At 54.1% G+C, this 16,597-nt stretch overlaps 1 protein-coding gene across 1 annotated transcript in view; it reads left to right on the forward strand.

Moving 5' to 3' along the window:
* The window catches only part of LOC100720893 (collagen alpha-1(XIII) chain), a 74,495-nt gene that overhangs the window by 16,815 nt on the left and 41,083 nt on the right, over positions 1–16,597 (forward strand). Inside the window, exons 8-14 of the mRNA XM_063239620.1 lie at positions 3,049–3,075; positions 3,171–3,197; positions 3,799–3,825; positions 6,844–6,909; positions 10,263–10,379; positions 12,462–12,488; positions 13,244–13,279. Coding sequence (XP_063095690.1) covers positions 3,049–3,075; positions 3,171–3,197; positions 3,799–3,825; positions 6,844–6,909; positions 10,263–10,379; positions 12,462–12,488; positions 13,244–13,279 — 327 coding nt within the window. The remainder of the gene's footprint in view (positions 1–3,048; positions 3,076–3,170; positions 3,198–3,798; positions 3,826–6,843; positions 6,910–10,262; positions 10,380–12,461; positions 12,489–13,243; positions 13,280–16,597) is intronic.

A 16,597-nucleotide genomic window follows, 5' to 3' on the forward strand; every position in this document is an offset into this window, starting at 1 on the left:
TGGTGGACGCACCCGCATCAGTGCTCTTGAGGAGCGCGCTGCCTCTGCCAGACGGCTGGCTGTGTGAGCTCACCCTTTCCCTGAGCCAGCTCTGGCCCAAGCTGCCCCACGACGCCTGGCCTTTGGCCCACACTGAGCAGGAGAAGAATCAGGTCTCAGCGTTCCCTCTTCCTGGCCCCTCCACCTGCACAAAGTGGCTGAAAGCAAGGTGCTCCCCACAGGCCACTCATTCTGGAAGGCAGTTAGGGCTCCCATTCAGTGAGGGGATGGTCTCCGCAGGGCCTGATGGCCACTGAAAGCAAACAGGCCACCTGGGCTGGGACACATGCCCGCCTCCCAAGCTCTGTCTCCTGCAACATGGGCTGGCACAAGGCTGGCATTTGTGCCACAGGTGGTGAGAGCAACGTGACCAGCTGCCCTCTGCCTGGCCAGCAGGGATTTGGCCTGTGTCCTGCCTCCTGTGCTGGTGTGAGGACTCCTTGACCAGCACCCTTCCAGGGGACGAGGGAGGCAGGCACTGCTGTGACTGGAAAAGGAGGTCCTGGAAAAACATTGTCCAGACACCAGGGCTTTAGCTCCCAGCAACCAGCCCCTCGGGGCCTCTACCCAGCCTCTGCACCCAGATCCAGCATTCATTCGCAGCCCAAGGACTTCATGTGTGTGGTTCCATGTTACTTAGTGACGGGGATGCACCCTGAGAAATATGACATGGGATGATTTTTCACCGTGTGGACATCACAGTGCGTACTTGTGTTACTAGGTGACCACCACCATACACATGGCCCATCTGTGACCAAATCATCGTTAACACAGCAAGTGGCTGTCACCTCATTCACTTCTCAGTGGGACCTGGAATTCCTCGCCCTAGTAGGACCTCCTCTGACAATTGTGGAAACAGGGCTCAAAGACTTAAGCAACTTGCCAAAGCCACACAGCTGGGAAGTACCCAAAACAGGATCTGAACTCAGTTGTAAATTCCTCTCCTTCTTTTCCTCTGTCCTCTCTTTTCGCTTCCCTCCCTCCCTGCCTTCCTGCTTCCTTCCTTCCTCTAACACATTTTTGTTGTCTATCTAAAGCATTCTGGGCACTGCCGCAGGTGCTGGGGACGTAGGCAGGAACAGGAGACACGACTTTGCCATTCTAGAGTTCACAGGCTAGTCAAACATTTACATAACCTGTTACAGAATTAACAAACTACCCCGCAATGGGTGCCATATAGAGGTAGACCCTGGGACCCTGGGAGACCTCAGTGTAACAGTAACATCAAGGTCAGAGAAGGGTTTCCTAAGAAAGAGACTTTGAACCAGGTTCTGAAGGGTAAAGATTCAGCTGTAAGGAAATAGACAAGGAGATGTGGGAGAACTGCATATGCAAAGGCCCGGAGGTTAGAGAGTCCTTGGAATGTCCACAGAATGGGAGGAAGGGCAGTAAGGCCCAGGCAGTGGTCAGAAGAGCAGACACTGAAACACAGGTCTCCTGGTAGCTTTCTTCTGTCATGGCCCCCTGCCCCTTACCATACTGTGCTCAGGCATTAATGGAGGCTGAGGCAGTGATGAACTTCTATGCTACCTTTGTTACAGAGGCATCAAGACTTTGGTGGCTGGGAGTTTGGGGTTTTATTCCTTCAGCCCCTTTTACAACTTCAGCTGGCACCACCATATGACAGCCATGACACCTCAGAGAAAAAAGAAAGGTCACCCCCAGGCACTGCTCTCTGATCCTCATAGTATGTATATCCCCACTTGAGAAGAGGGGAGGTTGAGGCACAGAGTGGCTAAGCACATTGCCCAAAGCTTCATGGCTCCTAAATACCAGGGCTGACATTTAAACCACATGATGGGATCTCATCCCTCAGCTCCTCTCTGCTGTGCACACTCTTTGTCCTGAAGGCCAGGAATCCCCTTCTCTGGGACCCTGCTCTCTGTCACTGCCCCTGCCCACCTTCCCTGACCCCCATGAGCCTTCCGGGGACAGTGTGGCAGATCCCCTCTCTGCTTCAGCTCTGTCCATCCAGTCCCATGGCCACGCCTGCCTGGCTTGTGCAGGGACCCAGGGCTGTCTGGTGTGATCATCTCTGCCTGTTTGTCATCTGTTCTTTCTCCTGGGTGCCCCAACCTGGACACCGGGCCCATGTGCTTAGCCTGTAGCCTCACCAGTCAGAACAGGGCTACCTCTGCCTGTCACCTCACAAAAACCCAAGAATCTGACATAAATATACAGTTGTACAATGTGGGTGCAGGGTCCCAGACTCTGGGGCGCAAGGCCGTAAGCAGAGCCTGGACTCTGCGTCCATATCACAGGGCCATCACAGGGCAAGAGCATTGTCACATGGCGCCTATACCCAGGAAGCACAAGTGCCTCTGCCCTGTCCAGTGGTGGATGCCAGTAGAGGGCTGGTGACCCAGGGCCATGTCTGTGGCCACCTGCCAAGAGCCAAGTGGTCCCCTGTGGTGTGGGGCTTTGGTATATATCAGGGAATTTCAAGCTTTAATTTACCCTCTCCTGGTTCTTCAGTGTTGGAAACGAATTGAAATAAATCCATGAGAGACGAGATACCCATGGAGACCAACAGTGTTCCATGGGCCATGACTTGGGTGTCTAGGCTCAACCCTCCATGTCTCTGCAGTCCTGAACCCAGGGAGGTTCCTATCACATTCCTCTCCCAGTCCCAACCCAGGGTGGCCTGGTCACCTGGAGTCTGGCTTCTGGTTCTTGCCAAATGGATCCTATGCCACTGAACTTGACACCAAGCAGCTGGCCATCCAGGTGGGTTGGGAATGCTGCACAGATCATCCCAAGGCCCCTTCTCTGGGTCACCTGGCTGTACCTGTGGATGGAGAGGAGGCAACAGCTTGGTGTATAAGGCCACACCATTTTGCATGTGCTGGCACAGAAGGCCGGGGCAGATAGATCCCTGCCTCCAGGACAGTGGGACAATCTGAGAAGCTCCTGGAAGTCCAGCATCTGCCCCCGGCCCTGCCCCCAGGCACTGTCTCTGACCTGCTATCTTCTGTCTTCTCACTGATCTGTGTGTGTTTCCTCCCCCAGGGTCTGATGGGTCCCCGAGGACAGCCGGTTGGTACCTCTTGTTCAGTATTCTCTAGCAGAGAGGTTTGGGGCCATTGTGTGCTGAGCTTCAATCCCTAACTCTCATTTCTGTCTCTTTGTAGGGACCTCAAGGACAAAAAGGAGAAAAGGTGGGTGTAACAGGAGCTTCCTAAAATCTCCAGCCTGGACACAAATTCCCAACAGGCAGAACAGGGTTAGAGGGGTTATTTTGAAGTTTGAGGTTTATTGACAGAAGCAGGAAAGATCCCAAGGTGCCCCAGAACAAAAGACAGACACCATGGAGCTGCCCTGGGTGACATTTTTTCTTAGGGGAGGGGTCTGCCACTCCCTGGAGAGCCTCTAGGACTGTGAGGTGTCCTAGCACCTTCTGGGCCTTCTACTATTCTGTCTGTCAAATTTTGCCCAGGGCTCTCCCAGAGCTCCCATCCAAGGCTGTCAGGTGTTCCTACCCAGAGGGTCCAGCTCTGGCCAGGCCTGGGCTGTGATTCCTGCCCCTGCCTTACTCATGGGGCCACTTCAAGGCAGGCCCCAGACTGCCCTCCAGGAAGGACCTCGTTCTCCCACCTCATCTCCTATCCTGAGTCTGCGGGCTCAGGCCCACCAGAGCAGCAGGGGCAGTGGTCACTGAGATTCAAGGTGTATCTGATAAGTCTCAGAAACCCTCCTGAGAGGCAGATCACCCCAGCAAGTGACTAACACCCCCTCCCCTCTCCTTTCCTCCCCTCCCAGGGCCAGTGTGGCGAGTACCCACACCGGGTAAGTGAACCCCCAGACCAAATGGGCCCTTTGATCCTTCTCAGCCTCTTCTTCCTGGAGTCTCTGCACCTTACAGAGTTGGGGACAGAAGCCTCAGGCCCTGCTTGGCAGCAGGAGAGGTGGCAGGGTGCCTGGCAGGCACAGAAAGTATGGATGGATCCATGTGTGTGAGCTCAGCAGAGCCAGTCACCTACAGTCCCTGTCCCTCTTCCCCCCCCCCCCCCCCCCCCCGTCTGCTGCCCCGGGTGCCTGGAATCTCTCCGAGGTGTGTCTGCAACCCTGGCTGCCTGCACCTCATCCTCTCCAATGACTGTGTGGCTCGTGTGGGTTGAGTGATTCCTTGTCTGTGTTGGGAACATGCGTGCAACTCTGTGTGCTGGCAGCCTACCAGAAGAGGAGGGACTTTTAAATTCCTCATTGCTTCTGATGACCAAGCTTTGGGTAGGGAGATCATTGAGGGACTTTGTGAATTCAAGGGATGAAGTTTCTCCTTGTGACAAGCACAGGAAGTCCTTCTCCCAGCAGTGTGGGAGTTTACCGGGGGCTGAGACGCTTTCTCCCTCAAGCCCTACCTGGCTCCTTTTCTTTGTTCCATTCCAAAATACAGGACCTTGTCAGCCTATTAGGAATCTTCACCTGTGCTCCTACCCAGGGGTCCTGCTTGGGGCCGGGGAGAGCAGAGCTGAGCCCTGCCCCCCTCAAACAAGAGCCCAGAGAGCTAACACGGGAAACATGCCCTGCTCATAGGAACCTGTCCCCAGATGGGCTGCACTCAGGCCTGGGGGGCAGGAGTAGACAGGACGGGCATCTTAGGAGACCATCCCTTCCCTCATGGGCCTCATGGGTGGCTCCCCTGGTCCCACACCCTTGCTGGGGTTGGTTTAGTGGGCAGAGACAGGAACAAACCAGGCTCAGAGTGGGCCTGACTCTGTCGGGTTCTGGGAAGGCCTGGATAACAGAGCCTGGCCTCTGCCCAGTCACTGAACGGGCAGAAGAGCATGTCGGTCTCTGAATTCTGGGCTCCTGGACTAGACAGAGACTGTGATGGGCCTGGCACATGAGAGGCTGAGATAGGTTTGAGATTGAGGCTGGGCTGGCCCTGGGCTGGGGGACACAGGCCGCCAGCCACGCAGACAGAGCTGGCCTGTTGGTGGCATGTGCTCTGGGGACTCGGGGGCCCTAGTGTTCCGGCCAGCCTGATCCTGATACAATAATAGAAGGCCAGCTGTGTTTATTTGAAACGATGGGCTCACAGGATTGTTATGTTATCCGAAAGAAAGACAGCAGCCCCCAGCACAAAAGACAGCCCAACTGCAAATGCTCTATCCTTCTGTCCCCATTCCTGAAGGGACACTAGTTGTGGGCAAGGATAGGCTCTCTGCCTCTCAACCCAGCACAGAAACAGGGAAGGAGGCAGTGATAGAAGGTTCTAGAAGCACCCTGGTCACAGATGCAGTGAAGCCCAGCCTTAGGTCTGCAGCAGTCTGGGAAGGAATCAGGAGAGGGGGAAGTGGATGTGGGGACCCAGCAGATGGGCAGGGCAAGTTTATTAGAAGAGGTAGGAAAGCAGGGAGCTTTGAAGGGCCTGCTGGTTTCACAAGGGTCTTTAGGCCCAGTGGGCGTGACAGGTCTCTGAAAGCCAAGCTGGTCCCTGCCTTTTCCAGCCTGAGACCTCTCCAGGAAAGAAGGGAGAGGACAGGGGTGCTGGGTGGGAAAGATGGAGTCCCCAGGACTGGGGCAGAGGGGCTGGCATCTGTGGGCTCCCACCCTACTCCTGTTACCCAGCCTCTGCCATCTTCGTCGTCCCCCCCCCCCCCCCCGCACATCAGGAGCATCTGAGCAGCCCGCTAGCAGCTCTGCGCTCCAACCAGATAATCACCCTGAAGGTTTGTGGGTTCCGAAGGTCTCGGGCACCTGTCTGCTGAGACACTTCCTGCACTGCTCCTCCTCCCTCCCCGACTCAGGATGGGTGGGGCTGCAAGGGTGGCAGCTGCCCGTGAAGGCACCAAGCTGACCTGGAAGGGCCCAGCTGACCTCCCAATCCCCAGCTGGGCCAATTCTCAGCCCCGGTGGCTCCTGGTTCTTAAAGTTCATCCCAGAGGGATCCAGAGAGTTCAAGTGCTTTTAAAAACAAGTAGTTGGTTCTGTGCCATCTTTGTTCTCCCGTGTGCTCCCTGCCTCTTAAAACCATGGATCAGTCTGGTAGAGGAACTCTGTAAAAAGTTCCAGAAATGAAAATCCCATTGGATAATGAGATTGCAAGTTGCCTCTCCCTAAAAAAGAAAAAAAAAAAAGTGGTTGAACATTCCAAACATCTTTATCCAGCATCTATTTTCCAAGCGTGCCAACCCCACAGTGAGACCTCAGTAGCACTTAGCCTGTGCCCACACTGGCCTTACCCTGGCCTGGCTCAGCCCAGGCAGCTGCTTTGGCCCTGCCCAGACCCCAACCATCCTCAGATTCGCTGACATCAGCCTTTCTCATCCTACCAGAAAAAGAAGCCAGAGGGCTTCACATCAGCCTGGCTTCAACTACCAATTTAGCTGTCCTGCGGCTCCGGAACCAGAGCCTCTGAGTCTGTGATGGTCAGGCCATCAGCCCCTGTCCCCTAAGCAAGGCTGGGCAGCGATGGCAGTGCACGGTCAGGCCCTGTTTGGAGGCCTGTGCAGCCCAGCATGTCTAGGAGGCAGGTCAAGCCAAGGAAGACCCCTCTCCCAGACTGGGGGTTGCCTGCTGGTATCCCAAGCTCCAACCTGGAGGCTGAGGCAGGGTGCAGATGAAAGGTCGCTCCTCTTTCCCAGGGCCAGCCATGCCACCTCAAGCAGGCGTCCCACAGCATCGAGAGAGCCCACTCACGCCTTCCCACCTGCCCCCATGCTCACGCTAATCTCTCTTCTCTCTCCTTCTCCTCCCAACCCTCTGGGCCGCTCTGCCTTCCCGGTGACTTTCAACATCGTTCTGAACACCCGCGACCTTTGGCCTCTGCCCTCTGGCCTTCCAACTCACCTTTCTCTTCAGCTGCTGCCTCTCCTCAATTCAGTGCGGCTGGCGCCACCCCCAGTCATAAAAAGGCGGACTTTCCAGGTAGACATCTTTCCTGTGCCAGACCTGTGTGGCTTCCCCCTGGGGCCCTGCTAGTCTGTGCGCCCTAACAGGCCAGCTCGGGCTGTAGTCAAAGCCAGAACCTTCTCTAATACAGTTCAATTAAATGACACACGCATGAGCCCATTAATACAATGTTAGCCGAACACCCAGCATACAGAGCAGATCCTCCGCCTGTTGCTAGCTGTGTGGTTTTAGGCAAGTTACTTGACCTCTTTTTATCTATAATATAAGGATGATAACAGTGATATATATATCACTAGTACGATATGGTGTAAGTGATGTAATGTTAGCTAGTGTTGTTACTGCTATGTTTTGGAGACAAAGAAATTGAGACTCAGCAAAGTGAACTGATTGGCCCAACATCATACCAACAGCAAGAGAAAGACAGAACTGGCTGCAGGTCTCTGGCCCCCATATCCACCACTCTCACCCTTTCTGCTTAGAAATGCAGACTGCTTTGCAGCTGACCCTGGGCAGCCTCAGTTTGAGGAGCACGGACATTCGCAGAGGGAATGTGGTCCACAACCAAAGGCTGCAATTGTCAAAAGCAACTGCTTCCATCTTCCTGTTGCTAACCACAGGAGGCGGACACAGCAGCTGATCACAAAGGATGAAGCAGGCCTGGCCCCGTGTCCAGGAGGTCACAGGGTTGCCTGCTTTGTGTCTTGTCTTCCTTGCCCTGTGCAGGAGATGTCTCCAAGGCACAGGGACACTGGGAGTAGCAGGACACTTAGCTGCTCTCTGTTAGTCCCTCAACAAGGCCTTAAGCCACGTTTTTTGGGGAGTGGAAATCCAGGAGCCTGGATGTTCAGGCACCTGATGGAACAAGACTGAAAAAAATGGCCCAGTGAATAGCCAGACATAGGGAGTAAGATGTATGATGCTACCCACACCTGCAGCCTGCAGCTCACCTTTCTCTGGCTAAATCCTGGAGAGCCTCTGTGTATAGCCAGTGCTTACCCCAAACAGGATAGCTCAGAGCAGCACCAGGCCCACCCCACTGCCAGCCCCTAAGGCCCAGACTGAACCCCAGTGCAGGAGAGCTGAGGCCTAACTCTTCAAGCAGCCATCCTCCTGGGCACCCACACATACAGCCACCTCATGGCAGTGGCTGTGGCTGTATCAGCTGCTCTTTGTTGTGAGAATTCTGCATGGCTTCCCCTGTAATCCCCACATCCACCACCTCATTTGTGGGGGAAGATGCCCAAAGGTCCCAGGATTGGAGCCAAGCCACGCAGGTTGCTGCCTTCTTTTGCAAGAGCAAAGAGGGGTTCAGCCAGAAATCTGGGTTTCCCTGACCTGGCTTTCAAAGCAAAGAGAAGAGGGGCCCCTCTGCTACCTGCTACAAACTCTGCATGAGGAATAAGGTTTGCATGCAGTTGGCCATCATAGGACATAAAAAGGCTTGTCCATTTCCTATCCATAAACCAAATATTAGTTTCACAGGCTCCTCAAGATGGCCCAAGATTAGTTGAAAGAGGAGAATTTATATAAACCACAATATGCTTAGCAGATGGTGTTGGAGGTCACTGGAAGCCCATCCTACTGGGGCTTATTTGAATGTGAAAAAATAGTCTGGACTTCAGAGCTGAGTCTGGGTCCTGGTCCATGTGAAATGCTCCCAGTACCTGTGGTCAGCGAGCTGGACTCTGAGTTTCCGTTTTCTTCTCTGTGAAATAGGATTTGTGGTGGTGTATTGTGGGTTATCCTTTTCTGAGATGTCAGAACACTAGAGAACACAAAGCAGTATTCTGAGAGTGTCAGAGGACAGGAGGCTCAGCCAGGCCATAGAGTGACACTGTGGGTGTCATCTGCCCAGGAGGCTGAGCCATGAGATGTAAGCAGTGTCACCAAAGTTACAAGTTTCCCTTTCCCAGGTCACACACTCCTGTTTACAGTTGCTCTTGCCTCTGAGGGGCTTGTAGCAGGCCTATCCGCTCCCTTATTCACACGAGGGAGCAGGACACCCAGTGTCACAGGGCTTGCCATCTCACTGAGCAAGTGGACTGGCCTGGGGCTGTAGCTGTCTCTCACACCTGCCAGGCTATAGGGATGTTCCTCTCCTTACAGGAGCTGAGCCCAGATTGTCCCTGGAGAGATCATTTAGAAAACAGTGTGTTGGCCAGGCATGGTAGCACATGCCTGTAATCTCAGCATTCAGGAAGCAGAGGCAGGAGGATCACAGAGAATTCCAGGCCAGCCTGGCCCTGTCCAAAAAAAAAAAAAAAAGGCAGGAAAGAAAGCAAAAGGACAGAGGGGGAGGGACAGAGAGAGAGAGACAGAGAGACAGAGAGAGAGAGAGAGAGAAACAAACAAACAAACAAACAAAGTGAAAGGGAGCAAGCATGGGTCTAGATGCAAGATGGCTGGTTCATCCTCCTGCAAGATCCAGGTCATGTCTCCTGCTGCTGAAGGAACACACCTGCTTCCTGGGTTATTGACACATTCTGGGGACACCCCTGGTGGGTGACAAAGGCTGGGCCCAGCAGCTGGCTGAGGAGGGAGAGTAGGGCCAGGGACGTGCACCAGCACCTGCACAGACGTGAAGTTCTCCAAGGCCCCTCCAGAGCTCCTTCCCCACAGCCAGGGTGACAAACACAGCTATTCTCTGAGCTCAGGCAAATCACAGGGACGACAGAGAGAGGGCAGGGAAGATGAGGACCAAGGCAACCAGAAAACTCACGTCCAACCTAAAGAAGGCAGCCACTCCTCTCCCCCAGGAATGTGGGCCCCATATTGCTGGGCCTCCCCATGGTTCACGGAGCCACCAATCCAAATTTGGTACATGAAGTCCCCTGCCCCATTCCACAGTGAGCTCTGGCCCATGGCTCTCGTTTGATCCTCTAGTTGAGGTAGCCAAAAGTCAAAAAGCTAAGGTGGAAAACAGAGAGAGAGCATCATTCCCATGCTGTGGCTAAGAGACTGAGCCTACAGACATGACGTGACTTGCCATACTGTGAGAGGGTGACAGAGACCCTCCATCCTGGGCTCTGGCCATCTGGCCCGGGCTCAGCCTCTGCTCAGGCCAGGTGTCACTTACCTTTACTCCCTGCTGGCCCTGAGCCCTGGGGAACAGCTACTCCGGGCAGCAAGTCTTCTCTGGCAGCCCTGCCGCTTGGGGACCTAAAGTCTTGGAGCTCTTCTCACTGCCACCAGCCCCTGCATGTAGTCACCGCCACCACAGACTCATCGCCATAACGCCACCATCTCACCCATCGTCACTGCTGCCTTCCCCACACAGCCCACAGCGGGGCCTCACAGGCTGCATGGCATGGGCTGGGGCTCTGCAGCTCTGCAGTCTCCTCTCTAACACTTGTCTCCATGAACCACAGGGTGAGCAGGGTCAGGCTGGCATCCAAGGCCCCCCAGGACCACCGGGGCCACCAGGCCCTCCTGGACCAAGTGGACCTCTGGGGCACCCAGGACTGCCAGGACTCATGGGGACACCAGTAAGTATCCTCCCAACCTTCAAGATTTGCCCCCAAAATTCTCTGTAAACCTTCCAGCCTTGAATTACCAAATAGAAGCCAAGTTCCCACCAAATGGCAGAAACACTGGGTCTGAGGTGCCCAGGCAAGATTAGCCATCCCTGACACGCTGACCTGTTGCCCTGAAAACTCCCCTGGCAAGGCCACAGCCAGCCACTAACAGAGTGACTCCTTACAGGCCTCCATAGACAAGTTTAGAGGGAAAACTACTGTCCCTGGGCCCTGGCTTAGGAAAACCCAAGTCAGAGGCAGTGCATTCTGGAAAAATTCAAAGCAGGTACACCACCACCACCTGCAGACCCAGATGTACCCGTGCCGCCTTCTGGGATGTGTATGGACCACCTTCCAGATGGGACACCTCTTCCCTGGGACCCTGCACCAAGCCCACGGGCTAGTAAGGGATCCAGAAAGCCAACTGCAACCTTTTCAGGCCATAATTCAAGCTCAGTGGCCACAATCACCCATTTTCAAACCCTGACCAAGACTTTGGCCTCAGCCCTTTGGTACAAGAGAGCCCAGAACAGAACAGCAGGATCTGGGCATCTTCAGAGAAGTGAGTGGTCCCCTACAGAGATCACCAGAACACGGACTCTGTGATCCAGGGAACAGAGGTCACAGCAAAGTCACCTTGCCTTTTAATAATGCTTTTCCCTTGGGCTAAAAATATGAGTTTTTTTCCCCCCCTCTGATGATAAAAACATACATTCATTGTGAGAAACTTGGAAACTTAACAAGGAAAAATGCACACATGCCCTATGCCCCACATTCAGAGTCCACCTCGTTAGCGTTCTGGAGAGCCCTTCCCTTTTTCTCCCCTGCAGACCTGCCCATAAACACTCCCCAGATTGACAGGGTTCTGAGTGACCTAACAGTCTGCACAGGAAGTTTCCCCCTTAATGTGTTAAAGCGAACCCTTTGCAGGTCAGGAGGGGTCCCCCCGCCCCCAGTGAGGATTGCAGAGCTGCTAGGCTTGTTTAGACCACATTGAGTGAGTTCCCTGCTGCGACCCATGTCCTGGAACATAATGTCTATGTTCCTCTCTGGGATCCACCCAGAGGTAGAGCCACTGGGTCAGGGGTATCCCTGATTAATAGCCCTCAGTGGCCACAGGCACTTTCTAGATCAGTCAACTTCACTCTGGGCCCCTCGGTTACCCGAGCTGGCCATCTTGAGGCTTAATGTAGGGTCCTTCCATGCTGGGCTCCGGCTTGACCAGAAAGGTCAGTGCCATAGTGTGAGGGCCCATGTTCCTGGGAGCTGGCTCCTAGCTCGGTTGGCCCTCCAACTGGATTTTAAATATTTCCATAATTTCCCCCAGCATCCCAGAAAGGGAAATCACTCTCACTTCTACCAGTCTTTAAAAGGGAAAATGAAAAACGTAAAATGAAGTGAATTTAGAACATTGAACCAAACCAAGCCAAGAAAACCAAAAAGTGTTCAAAATTTATTTCTTTGCTCACCACTGCCCTCCTGCCCAGCACGTCAATCTCCTGCTTACTGAGTCCAAGGCAGTAAGTCTTTGTTAGATTGTTTATAAAGACAAACCCCAGAAAAACGTGTTTTCAAACCAGTTGAAACAGAGCAGACCTAAGCGTTATGTGCTCTGCTTGGGCCTCCTGGTCTCTCTCTTAGGCTCCTGCAGGCCCCTGGGCTCATACCCTGGGCAGCGGGAGACAGCAGACGGGGCCAAGGACAAAATCAAGGCCTTGCTGGGCAAGACTGGCTTTCCAGGGAGAAGTCCGAGCTAAGGGGTGAGCGAGCGAGGCTCTGGACCAAACCACAATGCGATTTAGCACCATGCCACTGGCCTACTTTCCAGTGGGCCAGCACAGAACTATCGCCCTCAGCGCCCACATGGCTCCAAAGAGGGACATGAGCCTACTGTCCCCACATGCCCCCAGGTTTCAGTTATCCTTCTGGGGTCCTCTAAAGCCATGCTCTAGCATTCTCGTTCTCTCCTTAGAGCTATCTGGGGTCACTGGGCCCCAGTTCCAGTTATAAATGCGACTGAACTCAGCCACTTCCCTTGTCTTGCTTCCGCAGGGCTTACCTGGGCCTCCAGGAGCAAAGGTAAGAACTCATCTCCCGGAACCCTGCACTGAGGGGACAGCTGCCTGTGGGAAGCAGGGAAGCTGACTGCTGAGGACTGAGCTAAGCACAGCAAGATGGGTCAGGCTTGGCTCACTTCCGAATCATCGCTTTGGCTCCAACACGTTCAGCCCTTCCTGTGCACTCAGGGTGACCAGCAGCTCTCCAGCCACCATAGAGGAAGCAGTGCTGCCCACCAGAGAGAGAGCTTAAGTTCCATTCAGAAACCGAAGGCGGTTGCCTGTGACATGGTCACACTAGCTCAGTTTAACAGTGCTCTCCAAGGGGCCAGACCCAGAGGAGGCCCCCAGGGTCCTCTGGTCTCTTGTGAAACCTTACCCAGAAGCTCACAGTGTCAAAAACATTCTCACCTTGAAGCTGGGGACCCAGGGCTCAGGGAATAAATAGGTGCAAAGTGTTGATCCTCTGATCCTCCTATATTGTTACTGTGGGTGCCAAGAGACCTGAGAAAGTGGCTTGTCCAGGTTCCCAGAGGGTTGTTGGTGGAACCAAAACTAACAGGTATCCTGGAATCCTTCCAAGCTGACCCTTCCCACAATTCCTCAGTCCTGAGGAATCTCTGTTGGCCTCAAAGGCTTTGAGAATGGAGGGAAGTAGGTGGTGAAGGTGCAGGAGGATTTGGGGTCCTTGGGAGGAAGAAGAGTGTTATTGTGCAGGGAACAGCACCAACCAGTTTGGCACTGACACCCACTTGAATGATCTCTTTGTTCCCCCAGGGAGACCCAGGGATCCAGGGCTTCCATGGCCGGAAGGTAAGAAGGAGGGGATGAGGAAAACCCTGGTTCTCTCGTGGGTGCCCAGTAGGCCTCAGCATAGCACACACAGGGCCAGGACACAGAGGCACACAACTCCTGGGTATAGATTGGAGAGCTCAGTATGTCAACTTGGGGAAGGAGGAGGCACAGAAGGAGCAGGGCGTGTAGGTGTCCCAGCAAGACCTCGAGCCCTCATGCTCTTTCTGGGCAACCTGGGTGACTACGTCTGGCCCGAAGGAGTCAGGTCCTCATTGGCCCGATTTAGGTCTGATAAGTGGGAACAGGATGACCCTGTCCACCTCCCCAGTCCGTGCTGAATTTGGGTGAGGGGCTGGTGGGAGGCTACCCATGCTCTCTGCCAGCTCCCAGGCCAGACAGACAGAAGCGTTTCTACACAAGGGACCCTCATGGAAGCTGACTGTGCTAAATGTCACCACCTGAAGTTGCTCTGTGAGTTCAGGAGTGAAGAAATGGGTTCCGGGTTGGGAAATTTGGGAAGTCTTTCAGGAGAAGACAGCCAAGCGCCCAACTCTGATGAGTGGGTGTCAGTTAGCTCTTGCTGGCTCACAAGCTCCGTTGCTTCTGATCCTGTGGACTGATGAGCCGAGAGCTCCTGCAGTCTCACCCTGATTCCCTGCACTGTCACACATGCATGTGTCTAGCAGTCAGTGTAGGCTTGGGACTGGAGGCCACTGTTCTCCCTGTGCCGCTCGCCCTCCGGTGACTACAGAGGATTCCTCACAGCATGGCCATCCAGGGCAGTGTGCACATTAGGCCAGCGCCAGCACGTAGGCACTTCCCTGGCATCTGTTTGCTTTAGGTTGTCCTAATGGTCTGAGCAAGTCACGTGACCAAATCCCAAGCATCGGCCTGGCACAGGATTGGTCTGTGCTGCTCCATCAGAGGAACAGCAAAGCACTTGTGTCCCTTTTTTACCCGCTGCTGTGGTCCTTCAGCTGATAAATTTAAAGGGCGATGGTATTTTAGACAGGGAAACAATTTGAGCAAAGGCCCAGAAGCAGTCATTGCAATAACTAGAATCACAAAGTAATACTTTTCCGTAATAGTCACTGTTTCCTGGGAATCTGCTGCTGTGCTGATCACCATCCTTCAACATGACCTTCATCCTTTCTAACCACCAAGGCAGGTGTGACTATCTTCCTGTTTAGTAAAGGAGGAAACAGAGGCTTAGTCAAATCTCTGCTTGGAAGAGCAGTACAGGAATTCGAGGTGCCTCTGGGTCCTTCCTGTGGTCCCACCTGCTGGAAGTCCCATCCCAGCCTCCAGCCGGGCTAAGGAGCCTCCAGACCCTTCCAGTGGGAGGAAATCGGCAGGAAGGAGAGGCACAGAGAGGGGAAGGGAGGCTAGGATGGAGAGACCCCCGCCCATACACTCAGATGCGGTCTTTGCAGGCTGCAGTTGGGCGACTGCTGTCGCCAATTTGTTTTATGAGTGCTTGGAGGGTGAAATGGCTTAGACCTGAGAGATCTTTAATTAGTTCTGCATAAACTGAGAAGTTTGTATTGCGTCAGGAAGTAGAAATTATAGCCCCTGTGGTTGCCTCTATCCATTCATGCAGACTCACAAAATTTACTGCCTCCTGGTGCAGTGCAGGGTCGGTTTTCCCATTAGCAGCTGGACCAGCTCTTTCAAGCTATGACAAGGCTGGAGCCAGGAGAGGGGCCTCAGAAGTCATGGCAGTGCTCTTGGCTGGCACTGTACCATGGCGGCTTCTGCATTGCTGCAAAGCAGGAGTCTGGTTCTTCTAAAACGTTGTCCTGAGGATGGAGCAGCTTCTGCTGAAGGCTCCAGCATCATGATGCTAGTGGTTCTGGGCCACAATCTTAGGTGCAGATTGTAGCAAGAATTGTTCTTTCGGGCTGTGTCAGGTGAGCCGAGAAAACAGTGGTGCTGCTGGCAGAGAGGCAGCTCCTGGCCCCAGGAAGCCAAGCCCCAAGCCAAACCTCCCCGAGCTACTTTTGCTCTGGGAGGACAAGGAGGCTGCTGAGGGTGCCACATGCTCTGGAGTGAAAGGCAGGGAGGGCCATGCTTCTTTTTCATGGCTAGGAGGTGAAGCAGGTGCCAGCCAGTAACTCTGCAGGCAGAGCAATCCAGGTCCACTGGGGAGCTTCCCAGGGGGAGGGACTAGCAGTCTGGGCTCTGTGAGGAGAAGCTTCTGTATTAGGTGGGAGGCTGCTTACAATCCCTTCCAGCTCAGAGAAGGGAAGGTGACACCCTTTAGAGGAGCAGACCCTGGCTGTGGGGGGAAACCTGATATCCTCAACCTTTTGGCCAGTCTTTTAACCCTCATGCAGGACTGTCAGAAGGATCCCGTCTTAGGGCCCTTTCTCTTCGTGCCCTATACCTTCTTTTTCTGCCACAGTATCCATAGTGGCCTTTTCTCATGGTCACCTGATGGGCCGTGGCCCTGGCTCCTTTCTGCCTCTCTGGGGCTTTAGAGGGCTCCAGCAGCCTCCACTCCTCCCAACCATCAGCCGCTCAGTACCTTCAAATCTGTGCCAGCCCTCCCTCTGCTGAGACCCTCGTCCTGTGATCAATGTTCCCGTGCTTTCTGGTCTACAGCAGCCAGAGGGCTCTGGGACCTGATGACCAATAGCACAGGGCCATTCCTCAGGACACTCCAAGTGCCTGTTCTACTGCCCCAACCCCACTGGAGTGGACACACTGGCCTCAGTGATCACCAAGCGGAGGCAGATATTTGCATTCCCTTAGCATCCTGGGATAAAGGAACTTTTGTCTTTGATGCACAGAGTCTTGTGTGGCAACACTTGGCTCTCATTATTTGCCTCAATTCAGTCACTCCCTCTCTCATTTAGTCCCTGCCACGCCCAGTGGTCGAAGCTCATCCACCCCGTGACACAGATGAGAAGCCCAAATTATTACTTTGTCATTCCTTTGCCCGTGGCTGCCCAGCTAGGGAATGGCCATGCTAGAATTAGCGATCAGGTCTCATAAACCCAAGCCCAGCAGCAGACTGGCTTAGTCTACCCTTCCTGCGGTTTCTCTAGGCTGAAAAGGCTGATCCCAGCTCCCTTCCTCTGCCCAGCACTCCCCTCCCTGGGCTCCCCTTTCTGCTCTCTAGACGAGGGTGTGGGGAGGAGTCATCGGGGAGAACACTGGAAGGGTTAGTCTGCTCCTACCCCCGTCACCCCTGCCAGCCTTGGGGAGAAGTGACACTAGCAGTTGGGAACAAGGAACTGAGCAGGGTGGCCCCCACCCTGTGATCAGAGTAGGAGAGGACTCATGGAGGGGACAGACGGGCCCTCTGCAAGCTTTACCTGTTCTGTCCCAAAG

This window comes from Cavia porcellus, unplaced genomic scaffold (assembly GCF_034190915.1).
Source record: "Cavia porcellus strain 051 isolate PalLab524CR breed Dunkin Hartley unplaced genomic scaffold, mCavPor4.1 scaffold_28, whole genome shotgun sequence".
NCBI lineage: Eukaryota > Metazoa > Chordata > Mammalia > Rodentia > Caviidae > Cavia > Cavia porcellus.